The 21681-nt window shown below is 34.6% G+C and overlaps 3 protein-coding genes across 3 annotated transcripts in view; 1 reads left to right on the top strand and 2 right to left on the bottom strand.

Annotated features, from left to right (window-relative positions):
- Window positions 1-21681, bottom strand: part of LOC105214484 (myocyte-specific enhancer factor 2) — a 224023-nt gene that overhangs the window by 14385 nt on the left and 187957 nt on the right. Inside the window, exon 13 of the mRNA XM_054234555.1 lies at window positions 17554-17631. Within this exon, the coding sequence (XP_054090530.1) occupies window positions 17579-17631 (53 nt within the window). The 3' untranslated portion in view covers window positions 17554-17578. The remainder of the gene's footprint in view (window positions 1-17553; window positions 17632-21681) is intronic.
- Window positions 1-21681, bottom strand: part of LOC105214481 (fatty acyl-CoA reductase 1) — a 62916-nt gene that overhangs the window by 17108 nt on the left and 24127 nt on the right. Inside the window, exon 2 of the mRNA XM_054234535.1 lies at window positions 17554-17631. Within this exon, the coding sequence (XP_054090510.1) occupies window positions 17554-17566 (13 nt within the window). The 5' untranslated portion in view covers window positions 17567-17631. The remainder of the gene's footprint in view (window positions 1-17553; window positions 17632-21681) is intronic.
- On the top strand, window positions 10971-20145 carry LOC105214480 (FMRFamide-related peptides). Its single transcript, XM_011187928.3, has 2 exons — window positions 10971-11443; window positions 18373-20145. The coding sequence occupies exon 2, from the start codon at window positions 18401-18403 to the stop codon at window positions 19688-19690; it is 1290 nt and encodes a 429-aa protein (XP_011186230.2). The 5' UTR covers window positions 10971-11443; window positions 18373-18400; the 3' UTR covers window positions 19691-20145.

Raw genomic sequence — 21681 nt, 5'->3', positions numbered from 1 at the left:
AGCTGTAATGTTAAATCGTGAGAGCGTTTGTTTTGATTCGCTGCAGATAAGCGTACTCGAAGTAAAATATGCGCTCGAATTATATGTAAATGTCTGTCAAAGAATATCGACTAATTGCAAAATGGTACAATAAACCTACACATGAATGTAGATACATGTCAGAGAGGGTGTGTCTAACATGAGACCGTGAAGGTCATTGGGGACATTGTTATACACGCATAATGTAGTTTAGATTGGCGCTTTATGCGAAGCGATTTTGCAGATACAGTACTAAGATCTTTATAAACAACTTTTACTTATATTACGGATTTCACCTCTAATCTAAAAGTAAATAAAATAATGTTCTCGAAAAAATATACAATTACCCAAAAAAGTTTATCAGTGACGATAGACGTTATATTTTTCTGAAAGAATATATAATCCAATTCTTGTAAGTAAATTATTTCATTATATTTTATGCAAAGTTTGTGATATTTACTTTTCATTGCAATAAAAATAAATATTTCGATTAAATTTAACATCTATTTTTGAATTCTCGTTTATCGATAGTTTTGTAGTGATTCTTATTTTACGATTTTAATTAATCATTACATTCGGTAAAAATATCGATATTTCGATAAATGTCATTGATTGTAATTTTCCGTTTCAACTTCAATTGATTGATTATTACTGATTTTCACTTCTGTGTTTATAAATATTCAATATTTCTTTAGATTTAGTTTACGATAAAAAATAATCGACATTTTTTTAATAAAATGTATCGATAAATATCATTGATCGTTTCTGACATTTATATGTCAATTCAAATATAATCGATATTTTAATCACTTTATTTATTAAGTTTAAATTTAAACGATTGATTATTATTTCAAAGATAAACGTTGGGCGATGATGGTAAAAAACCAACAACAAGCAGTATACTAAGACATCGTAAAAAAATTTAGAGAATATCAGTAAATATTTTGCATCACAATTTATTGGTTTAGTTTGCTAAAAAAAATGCTTATTACATTCCATGTTATAATTAAAAACAAATAAGGAAATGTTAAGTTCGGGTGCAAGCGAACACTTTATAAATCCTGAACCGATTCAAATAATTTTCACCACTAAGGTGCACTATATCCAAGACTATTAACCGATATGTGCGGAAAAGCCCACCATATTTTTGAAAAACCTATAATTAAGTATATGGGAGCTAGGACCCGATTTTAATAATTTTTGGAACAGAGACACACTATTAGAAGAAAAAAAATTTGAGATATTTACCGCTATTTTCGGTGAAAAATTTCCATTAGGCCATGAGTTCTTCTTGTTCGATATTCGGAGCCTTGATTTATTATGATTTCGACATTTTTTTTCGCAAGTAAAGCCACAGTTGATTGTAAAGTTTTTTGTAGAGTTTTATGCCGCCTTCTTCATCGGATCCTTATGTGTACATTATAAAGTTAAGGAATGAAATGGAATTCAAAATTGAGTTACATATATAGAAAGTATTCGTGGTTGTGTACCGATTTCGCCCATTTTCTATCCCTGTTATCAGTGTGCCATGAAAGTATTATGTACCGAATGCCATTGAAATCGGTCGAGTAGTTTTTGAGATATAGTTTTTGACCCATAAGTGGGCGACGCGACGCCCATTTTCCATTTTGAAAAAAAAAAAAAATCTGAGTGCAATTTCTTTCTGCCATTTCTTCTGTAAAATTTAGTGTTTTTGATGTTTTCCGTTAGTGAGTTTGCGCATTTTTAGTAATTTTCACTGGCCACGCTCACTTTTCACAAAAAATTACATCCAGATATGCTCCTTCCTAGTGCGATTCTTTATACCAAATTTTACTTTTATAACTTTATTTATGGCTTAGTTAGTTGTATTCGGTTTTCGCCATTTTGTGGGCGTGGCAGTGGACCAATTTAGCCCATTTGGCAACACTCCTAAGGTCGCAAGGAGCATGTATACCAAGTTTGCTCAAGATAAGTCTACGGACGGACGGACGGATAGACAGACATGTGGATTTGAACTCGTCTCGTCATCCTGATCATTTTTATATATATATAGCCCTATATCTAACTCGTTTAGTTTTATGACTTAGAAACAACCGTTATGCGGACAAAACTATAATACACTCTGAGCAACTTTTGTTGTGAGAGTATAAAAAGATCAAAAGAAGTTAAGTAAAGATGTAATAAAAAATTTTTAAGTATAATAATATAAATAATCGATAAAAACAATAACAACATATCCATTAATATTCACTACGTTTTTTATTTTTTATAATGCAAAAGTCAGTCGGAACTCTACTATATAAATCTACTCTATTCCTTAATAAGTCTCAATTGAACAATTAGAAAATTGGTTTCTGTTTTGATACAAAGACTAATTGAATATGTTAAATAGAGTAAAATTGTACGCTAATCACTGTGAGTCAATTAGTCTCTCAATTTCTCAGCTATATAAATAATCCATCTCAACAAAATCACAATATTTTTTATTGTAAAAGTTTTTATGTAAAGTTATTAACACTACAACTTAAAAGTAAGTTTTGGCAATTAAATATGATGATTGTTAATAAATTAGGTAGTCAATTACAACCTTTCAATGATTTAAAAACAAACCAATTATAGTGAAATAAAAATCAGAATTAGTTTTCCCTATTTATTTATGGCATATTAACCCTTTCATGCCCGAATTAAAATTGGCGGAGCTAACATTTTTTAGTACAGATATATATTAGTCTTAACTCAAATATGAAGTGATACAAATTTCAAAGTCCTTTGTGTCCTGGTTCATTAGTTACAGGGTGTTGCCTATAGGCAACAATTAAATTATTATAAATAAACTAAACACTTTTCTCATGACTATTTTTTTTTTTAATAACTCTCTTATCTTTACTTATTTATATAGTTCACTTTGTTTTAAGATAAAACAATTATTTTTATGTTTTTGAACACTTTTTGTAAAACCACTTTAGCCGAAACCGATTTTGACAATTCCACTCTGCGGAGAACGCATACTGAATGAATACGTGCACAGCTCAACAGAAAATGTAACTGAAAGCTTACACAACACTTAAGTCTACATAATTGAAATAACCGCTGGTCAACAAAAAATTTAAATAACAAGAATTAGAAGCCGGTAAGTACAATGTTGCCTATGGTCAAAACTGTCGTTTGTCTATGAATTGCTTGGATATTGAGGTCAAAAAATGTATCTAGGCTTTTCTGACTACTACAAGTAAGAGGGCGCCCCGTCGAAAAAATGTTAATAAAACCCGGAAAAGAAATGTATGCTTCCGTAAATTAAGTTGGAAACCAAGAAAAATTATCGAGGAGAGAAATGAGAAAAATGAAAGAGGAAAAAATGTTTACATATAATACATTTTTCAAGCTTAAATAAGGTTATTTTTTATAGACTTTATATTACTAAGTGTATATGACAAATGAATAAAATGTTTAACACAGTCATTCAGTTTCATTTCATTGACATTGGAACTTATTAAATTAACAAATTTAATAGCACTTACTAACGACCAGACAGTCGCGTTGTTTTATAGTTTTGCTTTCAACTTCAAGCCTACATACATAAATATGTAATTACAAAAAACATACATATTTTATTTGCAGGCTTCACAGACAGTTTGGGCCTAGTCAGATTCAACACTTCAAATTTAATGGCTAATCAGCCAAAAACACATTCACAAACACGCGCACAACGTGCTTAGCTGCGCATGCGCAAAGCTCAGTCTATCCCTTGGCAAAAAAAAGTTTACTATTATGTTACTACGAATAGCATTTTTTGACCGTGAGATACAAGAGCAAATGATAGGCCTGAACTTTACTCATCATACAAAAGATACTTTGTTTCTTTTTCGCATATTTTTTTGTCTTTATTAATGGAATGCGAAAAAACGGCCGCAGGCTTTGTTTTGATTTTTATTACTACTACTCATGCATATATTCAGTTTATGAAATAAATTAGCATGCATTAGCCAGACAGCTCTTTGGACGAGTTTGAAAAATTAATAGTAAATATGGATTATTTGCAAAATGTAGTCTTTGACACATATTTTTTTGTTCGAAATAGAATGAAACCAGATATTGTAGAGCAAATCACCTTGATTGATTTAGTAGATCACAATGTGTGATATATTTGTTTATAAACACTGCACAACAAAGTTGGATTTTTTGTGTTAAAGGAGGTAAATAACTATTTTTTCAATTTTTCAGTGGAAAGTGAGTCAGTTCATCAATTACTTATGTTCCGTTTCCACAGCAGTCGGTTTGGGTTTATAAAATAAATGGGTATATCTGTGTAAATCCAGATTTGTATCTAACCAAAAAAAAAATAAAATTGTTGTAGCAGAACAACAACAAGAAATCTTATCCTATGTTGTTGAATTTTAATAGACCCTAGAAGCATTGGGTCTATTATAATGTAAACAGTACTGATATATTGTGAATTACGGGGAAAATAGCCGAAACCAAATAGACCCTAATTAAACTTCAACGAGAGGTACATCTGAGGTAAATTATTGAATTAAAGATCAAATACTGAAATTGGCATCGTATAAGAGAAATAACAAAGACAAAATAACAGTGTGGATTATGGTTTTTAAGACTCCCAAAAGTTCAATAATTTCACATCTTCAACCAAGCCTCAATAATTGGTTTTGTATGATAATCAGTCGCAAAGGTCTTCTGCAAGGGAGTTTAAAAAAAAGAGCTATAAAAGTCTTGCTCAGGATTTCACTCCGACAGCAGGGCGGCAATACTGGCATTGAATTCGATGACAGTACGCTCTGTGCTAGTTAAGGAGTGTCTTAAATCCTTATCAATAGCTTCTAGCTATTTTGAGACCCGACTAGTGTGGGTACCCGGACACCGCGGGATCGTTGGTAACTGTATAGCGGACAAGCTTGCAAGGGCGGGTACCCTAGCTACATTGACGTCGGAATTGGAGCGTATTGGTAGTCCATGGTCCACCTGCGCAAGAGCGCTGGACATGCAGACTATGCATGAGCTCGTCAAACGCTGGTCAACTACCAGTACTTGTGCAGTGGCGAGGTCCTTTTGGCCCTCTGTGGAACGTAAGCGGTCCTTTTAACTGCTTTCTCTGGACTGGGTCCATCTTAGCGTCATCATGGTTGTGCTTACTGGACATTGTCCAATGGGTACCCATGCGGTGAGACTTGGGATCGTGACAGATGCAAGTTGCCAAAGCTGTATGGAGGAAGGCCAGATGGAATCATCTAAGCATTTCCTTCTTCATTGTCCAGCTTTTGCCAGACTGAGGTTGAAACACCTCGGAAGGCCCTTTTTCGGCGATCCTAGCGAAGGCTAGAATCGATATTAGCCGTCTTAAGAAATTTGTAGCGGATTCCAAGCGTTTTGCTGAATCCTAAAGGTCTTTGATCCACAGGGAGTTTTATTGGTACCACAATAGACAGCGCCAAGGCTGTCTAAGTGAGATCTTCTGTTTTTACAGAGATCTGCCTACAAACCTAACCTAACCTAACCTTGCTCAGGATTGAGACAAAGGAGTGCCCATAGTGTCCTCCCACTAGCGCATCACTTGAGGAAGACCCAAATCAGTTTCTCACAAGTCGTTCTCAATCATTGGGCATCTCTGTAACGTCGTTGTGGCGAATTTTGCGAAAAGATCTCGGCCTACATCCTTACAATATCAAATTGACGTAAGAACTGAAGCCACTTGACCACCAAAAACGTCGTATGTTCGTAAAGTGGGTTGAGCAACAACTTGAAAACGATTCGGATTTTCATCGAAAAATCATCTTCAGCGATGGGGCTGACTTCTGGCTTGGTTATTGTTATCGTTATTGGTCAGGCAACAGCTCACACGTACTCCATTGCATTCCGAAAAAATTACGGTTTGGTGCGGTTTATGGGCCGGCCACGTCATTGGGATGGATGGGATTCGCTACCGCTCAATGGTAACCAAATATTTATGGCCCGAATTGGATGATATGGACTTGGACAATATGTGGTTCCAACAGGACGGCGCCACAAGTCACACAGCGAATGTCAAAATTGTTTTATTCAAAACTCTGTAAAGGATTAAGTGTTTAGTTCCATTGAGGACTTGGCTATCTCACACTTTCTTATAAAGAGAGGCAATGTTTACATATTTGACATGACAGATACAAGTTTTATGAAAAATGTGGTCCGTAAAAGACTCGGTGCCCAGATTAATAAATGCTTATATTGTTACTCAAGCTTTGTTATATGAACATGTTATTCAATACTATAGCGATATGATTACTAAAATCGACAAGATCTAATTAAGTCGGCCCGTTTTATCTTATTATTTCTTGAAAACAGTATAAATAAATGTACTTGAAATGTATAAAAATTAAAATGTAATTAAGACAAACTATTCAGTAACCCTAAAAATTTTCGGAAAATAGTTTGAGACATAAAAAACGGTTAATCTTTTTGAAAAACTTTGAACTATAAACAAAATAGTTGAAAAAGTACCTAAGTAAGAAAAAACTTTTTGGCACGCGTAGCTTTATGTGAGAATACATATACAAACACACATCCATACGAGTGAGCCTACATTGATAAGCCTTATAAATATTTATTTAACTAAGAAAAACTTTCACATACAACACTGACGACACTCTGACGGCCGCGTTAAACAAATTACGCGGTAATATACGCCCGAGCAGATGGCCAACGGAGTCCGAATATACCATAAAAGGCGACACAAGGTGTACGGTTACATGGCTATAACCGAAAACAACAAAAACAAAGCGAAGAGCGAAAGGATTTCTCCCAACACTTCAACGCTTGAGCGAAGCAAAACTTAAGAGTTCTTTGTGAAAGTGTCATTAGACGGCTAACCGCAAATTAAGTGCAACAAACAACCACATTCACCCATATTTGTAGAAGCATATCAACTTGTGACGCTAGCTTAGCTTGTTAGCCAATCCATATCTAATTTGTGGCAACATCTACAATACACGCAGCATCGTTTGACTTTGCAACGCTTCGAAATAACTCTTTTTGGTGGGCGTTTTGAGTACAAATTAAAAAGCTGGGCGTTTTAATTGTTCATTTAATTTAAACGTTCTACCATTACGGCGTCAAAATGTTGGCAACATTTCAAGATACAATATGTTATTGCGAGCATTCAGCTACATGTTGCCAGAGCTTTCTAGTTTAGTCGCTTGCTCAGAATTCCCATTTATCTATTTTTTATGCAATTGTCTGCCTGTATATGTATACTGTTTAGAAGTATATACTTTCTAACGCACATACATACATTCGTCAGTGTCACAATGGTCTTATTTTCCTCCGTTACGTATGCATGTTCCGGTCTTTTCTTCACAATTTTATATTTCCAGCTGACAGCCAGTGTCTTTTTCTGGATTTTAGTTCATTGTAGTCTATTCGTCAACATTAGTATTCAGTTTTTGACAGTAAATGTCTCGAAAGGTCATTTAGTCTGACTGTAATATATATTCATAATAAGAAGAACACGAGTATTATTAATAATCTCTAAATTCATAGTAAAGAATAAGGTGGACACTATAATATTTAATTTGAATATTTGAATCTTTATATATAAAATAATTTTGTCCTTTCTTTTGTGTATGTCACTGAACTCCTTCTAAACAACTGGGCCGATTTGAATGATTTTTTTTTGTGTGTCGTCAGGTGTATTCGAGAATGGTTTAATTAATTTTAAATTTATACTTTTTTATGTTTCATATTGGTCAAAAGCAGATGGCGCCATCGTTACAGTATAGAAACCGCCTAAAAGTATATAAAACTGTTTTGGAATTTTTTTGGAAAATGTTTTATAATTAGATGTCGCTACTGTCGATGAACTAAATCAGCAATCCATCCAATCCAGCATCCTAATAGTTTGAAAAATTATGTGCAGCACAACGCCATTTTCATACAGGTTTTCGACTTTTATATGTATATGTAATATAAATCCATGATTTAAGAACGATAAACCAAGGTAGGAAATAGAAAAACTTCGAGTCAGTCTAAAGAGAGATTGCTTTTAAAATTGAATCTATATGTTTTGTCGTTAGAATTTTTTGAAGATTAATCAAAAGACACGTGTATGAGATATAGCATTTGAATGATAGTTCTCGGTTCAAAAAATGAACAATAAGGAATTCCGTAAGTGGGTTTTTAAATACCGCATAGGCCATATTAGCAACGAATGATTCCAGAGGACGGGCGTCAAAAGAGGATCTAGATAGCTGAAATTTCCACTATTGAAATGTTATGATCACTGAAATGTTGCTCCATAATTTCCCTTCGAATTTCCATCAATGATTATTCGAGTGGAAGGTATGCACCAGAGAACTGCAAAAATCACTATTTTCTTGATTTACTCATACACGAACTTTTTCATTCAACTCAACTCACTGAAAAAAACAGAGTGATGAGTAAAAATCAATTCAATTTGCCGTACACATCATTCTTTGGATTTTGAGTCCTCGGTTCAAAATTTCTCACTCAATTCAACTCACTGAACAAAAGTCAGCGTTCAATAAAATGAGCCTGTGTTGACGAAAGCATCATTCGGTTCAATTTGAGTTGATCGATTATGAGTAAACAATTAGTGACAAGACGTCACGATGTGAGCGTTACGATTGCATGTACCGTAACAATTTCTATGCAGTTTGTTGTTGTAGCTTGTCTTGTTCTTCTTCTCACATTTCATCTGTGCAGAAAAAGTGCCGCTTGTTGCGCGCATGAGTAAAATCATACGAGTTGATTTTTGTGAGTTGAGTGTTGTTCTTGTTCAAAACAATGATTGTTGAACCGAATGAGCAAGCGCCCGAAATCATTATATTGAACACGAGCCGAACAAACTCGGAGTGAAACAAAACATCGCACACAGACGAGTGAATTTAAAATCAACAACGAAAATGTGAGCTCAGGCAAGTTTGATCGGCTGATCCGAACAGTGTGATTATTCGGCTGTTGAGCGCGTACGAATGTTTTTCATTCAGCAAATGCCGTTCTCTGGTATGCACCAAAACGTGACAAAACTCATCTGTCCGCTTCTATTTTCAGGGCGTCCATATGTTAGCCTGTACGTGAAATGTTTCTAAAAGTGTTGTTGGAACCTTTGAACGTCGGAACAGAGTTAAAATGGCCTCCTTTGGAAGAGAAGAGGGTAATATTTTATTTCCAGGCAATGCGCTCTGTCACAAATTGACTTGGACTTTAGCATCCTACATATTCTCTAGATCTAGTCACAGAAACCTTTTCTTGTACTTAGATCTCAACTAGAGAGAACGTTAGCGACAATGAAGATAAATATAATCTCGTTACAGAGAGCACTTATAGTGCAAAAAACTAATCATATTGCAGATATGATATCCAAAAGTTGGAAGATTGCTATACTTTGTATAACGCCTTTGGATGCATCTTTGTTGTAAAATAAAAAAAATTAAGTATTTCTTTAAAAATGTTTTCTTTTAAGCTTAATGGGTAGATATTAGTGTCTCGAGAAAGCATCTCCTGCTGAACCTTACTAAGAGCAAATAGCTCAGTGGATCTCCTACGATCCACCTTAGGCCAGAATGATCTCGCAGTCGCACAGGTACGGGTCGATGTCCAACGCCTACTGTGTTCATTCAACGACCATTGATTCAAGGAGGAGAGGCATGTGGATAGAGAGGTACCAGCTTGTTTCCATTCTGATGAGATTGCAGCTATGGCCTGGGACCCAACCGAGTGTTATATTATAGTAGCTGGAAGCTTTTGATAGAGAGGCACTCCTTGATTATCTTTGAGCGTATCGTCAGCGAGTATATGACCAGGATTGCCGATCTACTGTTTGAGGAAATGCTCATCTCTTTGACAGTGGTAGCACATCTGAATAATATATCAAATGCTGCCTTTATGGCATGAAGTTAAACAAGAACATTTTGACTGATCTGCAATACTCTAAATGAAAAATGTCCTAGGTCCAGGTTGAAACGAAGATAATCTCACAATTTCTAAGAATTAAATATTGAATTATTTCGAGATGTCTTCAAATATAAAAAATGTTGCTAACCGACCGATGTTTTTAGTTTTCAGTTACCATTGGTTCATATCAAGAAGACTCGACCTCTTAATAATCATTTTGATACACATAACTCAATATCTATCGCGATTAGTTTAGTTGTTACAAATAACCAGTCTAGTACGAAATATTCTTATATGCATGTATATAATATATAAGATTAGTTAAGATTCTAACTAAAACTACATACCTTAAATCATATCAGCATTCTTATTATGTCAACCCACAGACTCTACAAACACTACTTTCACCTTACGCTAATCAAGACAAATGTCAGCAAGTTAAAATGCTACACAATAGCTGCAGCAACAATGCAACAACGAGAAACGCAAATGCAAAGGCGGAAAGCGTACTAAATCATTATTTGCCTGTTTTCATATTATTTTCGGTTAAGTAAAACACCTACAGAAAAGCTCATAAACACAGGAAAAATACTACAAATCTGAAAACACACACATACATTTTTATAAAATTTGCTCCTTGCCGGTGAAACATTGACCATGTCCTTTGAATGTGAAATTAGATGTTTCTACAAGGCTGCAAACGCCGCTCAATGCCAAGCAACATTGAAATGTTGCTGAAACATTTGCACATTTTGTTTCCGGTACAACGATAGCGAGCACTAATACAAAGGCATACAACGACGATGACGAGCATTTGCCGACATATACTAACACGAACACGAAGGAAGCATAAGGATGCAAGCAAGTTGTTGTTGCTATATGTCGCCTGTTGATAAACACTATAAACATTCATACTCACACACACATGAGTTTTGAAGCTTCATTGCGCCTAAGCAAAAAGGATGTCTAATGTATCCTTGCGCTTCTGTATGTGTGAGTGTGAGCGCCTGTGTTGGTGTTAGGCAGCACTTTGTGGCTGCCACACATATAAAACAGGATGCGCATCCAACAGAAGCCACAGAAGTCTTGAACTTATTCCACAGGCAACAAGTGCCTAGCATTATAACGGACAAACGGACTCGCGGCCAAATCAAAGTAAACATACTTTACTTCGTGGCATCAATCATAATCGGTCCCAATTGGCGCCGGTAGTGACAGTGGTCAAGCGGAAGGCTACAATTTTTCGTTCGAGCCACTTAAAGCGGAAACGGAAATCCGTCGGTGTTGTTTTGTTTTGTTTTTCCGTGTGAAGAAAAAGTGAAAAAGTGCATAGTTTCGTTTTAAACTTTCTATACTTGTCGTCGCTAAAATGATTGAATGAGTTAATAAGTGCCACGTGAATTTTTTTGCAACGCTTATATTTAACCTCAAAAGTTGAATTGATTTTTGAGCGATTGACAAGTGTATTTGACAGTTGGACGAGATTTGCTATTTTTACGGAGGATTTAGTGTAAACATTACAATCGAAGTGGAAATTTAAAAGGTGATTTTAAAAGCTTTGTTTTATTGAGTTTTTAAGTCAGAACATTAAAACAAAAACATTTCAATCACAATACGTTTTTGATAGAGCCGAGAGATTAAACTTTATACATTATAATCTCCTGAATACAAAAAAACCTTTCTTATCCACTTTTCTTTTATTAAAGCCAAAAAAGGCTTTGGGTCCATTTCCATTTTCAAACAGACCTTATCATACAATATTACAGGATGAAAACTACAAAATATTAGTCAAAAATTTTCAACGAGTACTTCAGGATAGAGAGAGTTTAATCCAAGAACGACCTACATCTCATTTCAGAGTAGATCTTTCCGGTATGACTGATTGAGATACAGGCTGGGGTGCAATGCAGATACTCGTATACAGTTCGCGAAATTGTCTAGAACTGAATTAATAGTTGTCAAGGGTGTGTTAAAGCCAAAGCTAGTTTCTTATTTGACGCAAGTCTTTAACCAATACCGACGGATATTTTTGAGTTATTCAGCAACATTTTCTCTTTTGTCTCTAAATGTGTGTTATCCGAACTTCAAGATTCACTATTCTTGATTTTGGAACTCAGGAACATATTGATAAAACTATAAAATTTTTATTTTGAAGACCATCATTGCTGTGATTGTTTCCCTCAGCTTACAGAAGAAAGTAAACACAGCTGATTTTGCGAAGTGCGAATAGACATTTTTTCAGAGTATCTTGTCATACATAAATAATTATCTTGTTATGAAAGATTTTTGTAATTATGTACCCATATAAGAAAAAAGGCCTAAGACCATTAATTCGAATAAGACTCCCTCAGAATGTAAAAACATACTCTTCACTAAAGACTCAAGCCATGCAATTTTATCTCCATATCGGGATAAACAAATTATGTGTTAATTTATAGAATTAAGAGGAAAAAGTTTTATAAGTCTTCTCCTTTTATAGAATGCGATAGACAGCTATTTAGTAAGAACCAGTGGATCATTTGCAAAACTAAGCAGGTCTTCTTTACATGAAAACTTTCAATTTAAAAACGTAAGATTTGCTGTTGGGGTGAAATTTCTTGACTGGATTCCCAGTCCTAGTGTGTTTCAATTGGATAGACCCAAAACCTAGGGTCTTTAGTTTTGAATTTGATCTACGATTGGAGAGTAATATATCAGACATTCATATTACCTATAATATGTCATTTATTCATTGAGTCATAATCGCTACTGCTTGAGTGGACTTAAAATTACTTGGCAATAGTAGTAGTCAATATGAAGTGAAGAGAGACATCTTAAATTGAAGAGCGATCTACTTTAACGACTTTAAAGCGTATATAAAATTACATATGAGCACATGACATCACAATATTTCCCAAAATAAGACATAAACTTCAAGGGCAAGTAGAAAATTAACGAGTTAATTGCGAACAGAGGCGGGTGGCATTATGAGCCGAACTTTTCCATGGTTTCAGTTTGCAAAACATTGTGTGAAACTCTGCAAACGTCACTTGATACCTCAGGTAAAATGCAAAAGCCAAGCTGCCACAAATGTGTTTTAATACGAAATTATAAAGAGAGAGAGGAAAAATACGTAAGCAACAATTTTTTGGGGTCTACGGCGAGGCACTTACTACACACTTATGTAGCCGTAGCTATTTTGGTATTTTGTAACCGCACTAAAAATCATCATTTGCGCTCTAATTGTTCGGCAGACACTTAATTTTCATATAATTTTCACTTTCACGTGTTTTAAATTAAATTTAATACAAGTAAATGAGACCAACTGCAGAGTGAGGTAGTGAGAGAGGCTTATGTACATAATCAGAGATTTGCATATGAAGCAACATCGTTAAGCGGCAACTTAACGTAAACTGTACGCAGAAGAAGAAGAAAATATTTAAAAATTGTAAAGAAGTATTTACTCGCTCTCACACTATAACTGTAACTATTTGTGAAGGCAGCGACGCATAGTTAAGAGATGCGTTTACTTTATGCTGAATATTAACCTTATATAATGTACAATATTTATACGCATGTATGTCTAATAACCATATGCCAGTTAATGGTCAATATGAAAATACGGAGTGATCAAAGTAGATCAAGAGAGAAGAGTTGCAGGTGGAAAATGTAAGACTTAACGGTAATTTAGTTATTTGCATCTAAAAGTTGAAATGATATAGAAAACGAGGTAGTTGATAATAATAAAGATTAATAGACCATTGCATTGTTGCATCAGTAGTATATGTAAAAATAGATGGTGTTGCTTTAAAATTTAAAATTGTTTGTTGTTGCAACGAGTATACAGCTCTTTCATAAATACTTAAAAGTATGTGGAGGTAAACTTTTACAAAGAAAACTAAAGGTATTGTCAATAAAGAAAACAAAAGCTCTAATAAATCTTGAAAATTGAATAAAGAAAGTATACATATTTGGCCTACAACTTTGCTTCCGCCGTTTTCCAATAGATGAATCTAGGGTCAAGCATTGGTTGATTAAATCGATTGTTTTTTATATCGATCTTGGACATTTGTGTCAACATTAACCCAACAAAATATTTGTAGAGATCAGTTTGCATCTTAAACTTATTCTCAACTGAAAATGTCACTTTTTGAGCCGAATTCTCGACATTTGCGGGAAATTTTACTTTTCTTTCCAAGAAAAGTTCGGCTGAGGCTCATCGACATTTTTAACCGTTTTTATACAAAAAAACATAAATTTACAAAAAAAAAACGGTGGAAGCAAAGTTGTAGACCTAATATATCACATCAACTGCTCAACTGCTTAAACTCACCAAATTCCAAAACTAAGCGAGTTAACTATGCTAAAGCATTGCATTTGATATCATATCATATCTTGGAATATCGATAAATTATCAAACTTCGTTAAGATACAAAAGTGGTATTTAATTCTTTCATAGACTCCATGTTCCGCCGCTGACACGCTTATTTAAGTTGAATTAATATTTTGATCCGCCTGGACTTGGAGTTTACTTAATTGTTTTCCAAACTTGTAATTCTACATCAAAATCTAAAAGCATTAGAATAGGTTTATCGAGTAATATATATTTCACCGAAAAAATTAGTCACAGAACTCAACCGTAGACTTCGAAACTCATCCTCCTTTTTGAGATCACATCGAAACAGCTACAAGATAATTTGAAGAGATTTAGTTCATTATCGAGATGTTTTACAGGTTCTGCTAAGTAAGAAATTATATCCTTTATTTGAACGTTAATATCGACAGCAGAGGGTAAGAGATTTTTTATGCACTCTATTTAGAATACTCATCAATCGTTACATTGTGTTGGCCACTTTCACAAAATTTAGAAACTCTAAAGCTTATACCGTTGAGTAAAATTTGCAAGCTTCAACTTTAAATTAAAGTCTCTCAGAACTGAGACAGGATGTCCATTTACTTTTTGAATTATTTAATATTCTGTTGGTCTTTTCTATTATACTACTTAATTAATAGTGCAGAATGTTGCCATTATTGAGACAATTTTGTGGGTCTTAACAAAGTTAAGGACAGTCTTTCCGAACTAAGACAGGGTGCCCATTTTCCTTTTGATTTATTTAATATTCGATTATAATTCCATTGGGCTTATCTACTACTTATTAAAAAGTGTTGAATGTTGCCATCATTGAGACAATTTTGTGGGTTTTAACAAAATTTTCGGGTCTTTTTAATCATCGAACTTTTCCTTAAGGTGAATAGTATCATAAGCAATGTTGAAACATTTCAATGTATTAAATTGCAATGTCTGCCGAATGTAACCGAAATTTAATCTACAGAATCCAATGCGATTCCAGTTTGAGATAATAGAAAAATGGAATGACGAAGTGGAGCAAGTTTTACTTCAAATTTGCTTTTGGTTCGGTCAGTATTATTTAGAAGTTCGCAGAGTAAATACAGAGGAAGAATTTCCAATATTCTTTCTATTGTATATACATATGTATATATTTAATTAGAGAAGGTTTGGGAACTGGAGTAAGGGAGCACCTTCAATTCACCAAATTTGGATACTTGCCACCTTCATTAATGCTTAAGTAATACTTATGACCCATTCCAGCAGGTTAGTTACTTGTTGCATCGTGAATTTCGTTTTTTATTGGAACAACTACTATACATATGTATGTATGTATATGCCAAAGTTAGTTATATTCAAATTTATACTTAAGCACTTGTACGTAAGTAAATATGTTTGCAGTGGTACAGACACGCTACTCTTCCTTATGCATGAATGTATGTATGTAACTACCTGTGTCTCAGCGCCACATATAGTACATTATGATTTATGAGCTGGAAGCTTTGTTGAGTTGCCGTTCGTGGCCGCCCGCCAGCACATGTAACGCTTAGTCTTACTTAAGTAAATCTTCACAGGTATTTCGGGACTTTATCAAGCTGACTCTTCCGTTGACGCCCAAGCTCAGCGCATCAGCGCATCAACGCATTGTCGCATATCCTGTAGACACCGACACGCGCAAGTAGTGGCTTCATTTTCCTCAACATATTTATGCCATTTCTCATTGCACATACGACTCTATATATACACCTGAGTGTATACTTGTGTGCGTGTGTGCACAATGCATGCCACAGTTGCCACAAGTTCCGCTTCGCATAGTTTTCATATCATCAATCTGTCACAGACGCGTATCTGCTCACATTTTCCACAACAATTTGTTTCTATTATTGTTGCTTATTTATTGTGGCAGCTTGGTGGCATATTTGTCTAGAGTGCCGTTATTATTTCACATCTCACTCATATTTTACTACATCTTTGTATGCTGCGTGCCACTGTCTGCCTAGGCGGTAAGCAATTGTGTTGAGTGTCGTTGATGCAGGTGAAGGGGGGATCGCGCGACATCTTGTACACTGGTAGGTAACACTTGATCATTGTTGTCAACAACAGTTATGTGACATGTTGTGACAGTTGTAAGCTATTTGCCCATACGCAAATGCATCTCTGTGTCTACTACTACTTTGAGGAAATTTGTATTTGAATACCGTTAATATACTCGTTTGCGAGAGTGAAGAAGTGAGTTACAGACTTTAAGTATTTCTTTGAACTATTTTTTGCAATTGTTTGGCCTTTCATCTTAGATAAGACTAATGTATGCTATCTTTGAGCGTAACACTTATGGAGCGAAAATTTTAATAATTTAGTATATGCCATTCATTATCCACAATCACTGTAAACCTCATTTCATTTAGCATTTCGCATAATTCAAGATGTGCGTCTTAACATTGTCCGACAACTAGTGCAAAAAACCTTAAGTCTTCTTCTTCAGTTAGCTAGTGGGTTTCTGATTAAAAGATTATGCTATTTAAAGCATGAAAATTTTCTATGCTCGAAATTGAGAGAAGTGGCTTTTGAAGACGTTTTCGTATGTGAGACACTTCCGTGGACTTCTGTATAATTCGTATAAAATTTCGAAATCAGGAAGTAATTTTCACCATGTGGGTATAACTATAACAATTACAGTATTCTACTTCGAGCGAAATTCCTTCCAAATTTGAGATTGAGATAAAAGAATATGTTATGACAGTAAACAATATAAAATATATTCCATTCCCACTGTAATTTCACGTTGGATAGATCAATAGAATTGATACGTAAATATAAAGAGGATCCAATCTTCTATTTTGGTATTCCGAAAACTATATCTATGAATATATATTTTTTCACCATACTTGTCCCAGGTTACTCTTCTATTTGTGTACCTCTTAATTTAAACTAACAGATGGAATACGTTAAGACATCACCGATCTGTTCATTTGTGTTCTAAGTAAGCTCATTATAACATAAGATCACTAAAATGTCTGGGTATCAAGGTTACACTACCGTTAAAAAAGTTTTTGTTTGATGATTTCAAGAACATGCTTTGACTACGAGTAAGTTTTGAACCCACGACCATTCTGGTGGAAGTCACATTTTCGAACTCTTAGTTATGAAGAGTTTTCGATACTAACAGAAAAGGCAACTTTAAGGGATTGTAAAATAAGTCATTTTATTTTTGAACAAAATACCTTTTTTTAGTGCACTTTGGTTTACCAGTAATTGTAGAATGGGCTAACGCACCAACCATTGATCTAAATCAAATATGCTATTATTAAATATTGTTATGTACTTACCTAACACATGCATTAATAAGGGTCATCACCAGAGCTGAGTGGAAAGTTTAGACATTTTTGATTCGACACTGAAACAAACTAAAAATCCATCATTAGATCATTTAAAAATATATTTGAGGCTTTGTTTGAATAGTACAATTAAAACCCCAAGTAAAAAAAACTTAACAAAAGCTTAAAGCGAATTAATCTTTCGACAACTCTTATTTAAATTTTTCAAGCAATATTGGATATAATCAAATCAAAATCGCTCATTAATTCGCTCATAATTTCATTTGAAGTTGCATTTCCAACCAGATTTTTTGAGATTTTAACGCCCGTACCTATCGTAAAATACCTCGAAACTCACAAGTTCAAGCGCTACTGTCAAGGAAAGATCAGATTACCAAAAAATAAAGAAGATGACTATTTGTACCCAGCGAAATTTATTAGTCGTAGGTACCTACCAAGTTTACCTTCGCTGGTTTTACGACTTCGATTGTTTGTTGGCATTTTTGCCACAACTTCATTTTTGCAAGTACGGTAATTTTACGAGTATTTAACGATCGTCAAGATCGTCAAGGTCTCATAAAAATCAATACAACGTTAGACAGCATGGGCTCGACAGCAAATGATGCAGCTCATAAACAGGCTTACAAACTTACAAATTAGCGTGTGAAGAGTTTGAGTTGAAATGTAGACATTTGTAAATGAAATGATTATGATGACTTTTATGAAGATTGAGCCTGATAATATATTCAATCTGCTGATATATGTACATACATATATCCTTCTGTTGAGAGTACCGAATAATTATAAGTGTTTTTGTTTCTCTACTTCTAGGTCACATATATCCCAGCAAGTCGCCAATATGGGTCCGTTACTCGTCTTCTTCCTTTACATGTTACAATTGCAGGCGACAATACGCAGCGAAATCATTGAATCACCGAATGAGCATTTAAACACTATTTCCGACACTGATGACGCCGACTTAAATGAGAGCGAATCCAGTGAGCATACTGAGAACACAGAGAAATTACCATTCTTGCAAACAGGACGCGATCCAACCGAAGTGGAGTTTCGTTATCCGATCGCCTCACTCAATATTGACTACTCGAAGAACTTGATTATCTTGAAATTTCGCAAATCAAAGTCTGATGAAGAAGAAGAGCGTCGACGAAAATCCTTCAATGAGAATTTCATGCGATTTGGACGTGCAGATGCCGATTTTATGCGCTTAGGACGCAGTCCCGATTTTATGCGCTTCGGACGCGATGCTGCCGATTTCATGCGCTTTGGACGTAGTCCCTCCGACTTTATGCGCTTGGGACGTAGTCCATCCGATTTTATGAGATTCGGTCGCAGCGCTTCCGACTTTATGCGGCTGGGCAAGCGATCGCTGGAGCAAGTGCCAAAAGTGAATAGTCTGGATCATGATTATATGATGAACTACGATAAGGGCGCCGATTCAGGCCGACGCATTGAACGCAGTCAGGAGGGTATACGAGATTCGCGCGGTGACAATTTCATGCGCTTCGGACGACGAGATGATGACTTCTTGAGATTTGGACGTAGCGCTAATGACTTTCTGCGTTTTGGACGTGCTTCGGGTGATTTTATGCGCTTCGGTAGAAATCCTTCGGACTTTATGCGTTTCGGACGCGGTAATTCTAATGATTTTATGCGTTTCGGACGCAATCCCAAGAATGACTTCATGCGTTTTGGACGCACGCAAAAGGAACGACGTGGAAACAGCCAAGATTTCATGCGTTTCGGACGACCAGATAATTTCATGCGCTTTGGTAGAACACCATCAGCAACAGCAAAACAAGCAACGGTTGCGCCAAATTTCATACGTTACACTAAACCAGATCAGAATTTCATGCGTTTCGGTAAAAGGTTGGACCAGCAAGCTAATGAGAACAGCACAAAACCACCACTACCCAGAGAGGTTATCAAGGAGGCAGCGAAGATACTACATCAAGCCGAGCAGTATGGCGGTGTGGTCGAAAGCAATCCAATGGATAGAGCTATTAAGGTGCTCTTTAGCAAGGATGGTGAGCACGAGAGCTCGGCACAAGATGAGAAGAGCGCACAAAGTGACGCCGAAGCGTCCAATGAGAACGCTGAAGACGATTACGAGCTGAACATGGTGCAATGAGCGGGATCCCCACTTGTACCAAAATTTGCTCACCACTTGTAAATAATTACTTTGCAAAAATTGATGAACTGGCTACGGAAACTCACACAGACACACAAAACCTATACACATGTATAGTAAATGATAATGTTTATATAAGAATTATATAAATTATATGTAAATATGTTTATATGCAGGCTGTAAGCTGCTGAGAAGAGCAAGTTTTTAAAATTTATTTTGAAAGTTTGGAAGTGAATTTTTACTAGGGCTGGTATAAAAGTTCACTTTCCAAACAAGTTTCTTATTTTGTTTAAAAAAAAAAAATGTGACCATGCAACCCAGTATACGAGCAAACATATTTCAATGTAAACTATATATATGTATACTTTCAAAATTTGTTAAAATTATATAGGGAGATTAAAAATATATACAAACACACATATATATATATATATAGGTAAAATTATGAATCGATATAGCTATGTAACAAATATATAAATATATTTTAGCTTCACTTACATATGTACTTATGAAGAAATTATACAAAATTTTAAATGGTTTTGAGATTATAAATGAAAATCAAAATAAAACGAAGACTTCAAAAGCAAAAATATTAAAAAACACAAAGAAATTCATGACTTTTCTTTTGAAGTACAAAAAAAAAGTGAAATTTAGAACTCACAATTACTGCAGCGTGGATTCTTAGGAGGTAATACCCTGTATCTAAATTCACCTGTTGGAATTTAATTAATTTTGTAGTTCGAAGGGTTCATGATAACTTTGAAAATTGTACGCAACATAATAAGTTTTAGAAATATTTTAACCTATCAGTATACCGAATTTAGCGTTGATCTTTTCTGACTTTAGAAATCCAAAAGAAATTAATTTTGCAGGCCGCTTAAGGCTTAAAATGTTCTAATAATCTATTTAAGAAATGAAAACAAATTTGACGAGGTATTCAATAATTTCTTCATCTAATTTTGGGCCAAATATCGTAACCATTATTGAAAATATCGAAAATATGTGAAGCATATAGATTTCGATTAAAGTGCATCCATGAACTCTGTAGGGTTAACCCCTATTAAGAAGAGGCTGTTGAATTCCAACCCTTCTAAAAATCAACCAAAAATCGTCGAGAAAAGGGAAATTAATCTAAAAGATCGGTTAAACTGATAAGAAAACAAGAAAGGAAGGACTAAGTTCGGTTGCAATCGAATATTTCATACTCTCGCAATTTATCGATATGGTTTTATTAAGATAACACACACTTTGTTCCACATATTCGGCATAAAGTCCACTAGAAAAACGAAAATCATTATATATAGTATGTAGTGGCTGAGGTAATTCCTGAACCGATTTAACTCATTGTTCTTTCCAAGCTACAGTATATCCAAGACCAAAGGCTCACTTAATTTTGCACACATTACAGATATATACGGTATAAAGCCCACCAGATGTTTGAAAATCCTAACATTAGATATATGGGAGCTATGGAAATTTTTGACTCAAATTCACTCATTTTTTACACAAGACAAGAAAAAAATTCCCTCTAAATTTCTTAAAAATATCTGAGAGATTTACCGGTGTTTTCGGTAAAAAAAAATATCCATTGGCATTGAGATTCTCATGTTCGATATCTGAAAAATATAGTCCGATTTCAATTTTTTTATATACTTTTTTGATGATTCTCTATTTAAATAAGAGATATACTATTTTTCAATATAATCTTCATAAACAAAAATTTCCAAACGAAAGTGGTACAAACGCTTGTTATAATATTTCCATCTATCCACTTTAATAAATTTATACTATATCTTGTACGGTTCACCATTCTTCAATAGATCTATTTTAAGTTGTTGTACTTTTATTTTCACTTAAATAACTTTTCACTTTTAGCATGGGTTTTCTTGTCTGAAGTCTTAAAAGTTTTGCCATAATGCAGTTAAGATATTTTATCTTTATTTATTTATTGTTATTTTTCCTTCAGTTTTTACCACGCATATTCTTATACC

The sequence above is a fragment of the Zeugodacus cucurbitae genome, chromosome 6 (assembly GCF_028554725.1).
Source record: "Zeugodacus cucurbitae isolate PBARC_wt_2022May chromosome 6, idZeuCucr1.2, whole genome shotgun sequence".
Lineage (NCBI taxonomy): Eukaryota > Metazoa > Arthropoda > Insecta > Diptera > Tephritidae > Zeugodacus > Zeugodacus cucurbitae.
The sequence above is the reverse complement of the archived record's forward strand: the minus strand, read 5'-3'. Positions and strand labels throughout refer to the sequence as shown.

Excerpts from the sequence above, each read along its gene's own strand:
- LOC105214480 (XM_011187928.3), top strand. The coding sequence starts at position 18,401 with ATGGGTCCGTTACTCGTCTTCTTCCTTTACATGTTACAATTGCAGGCG.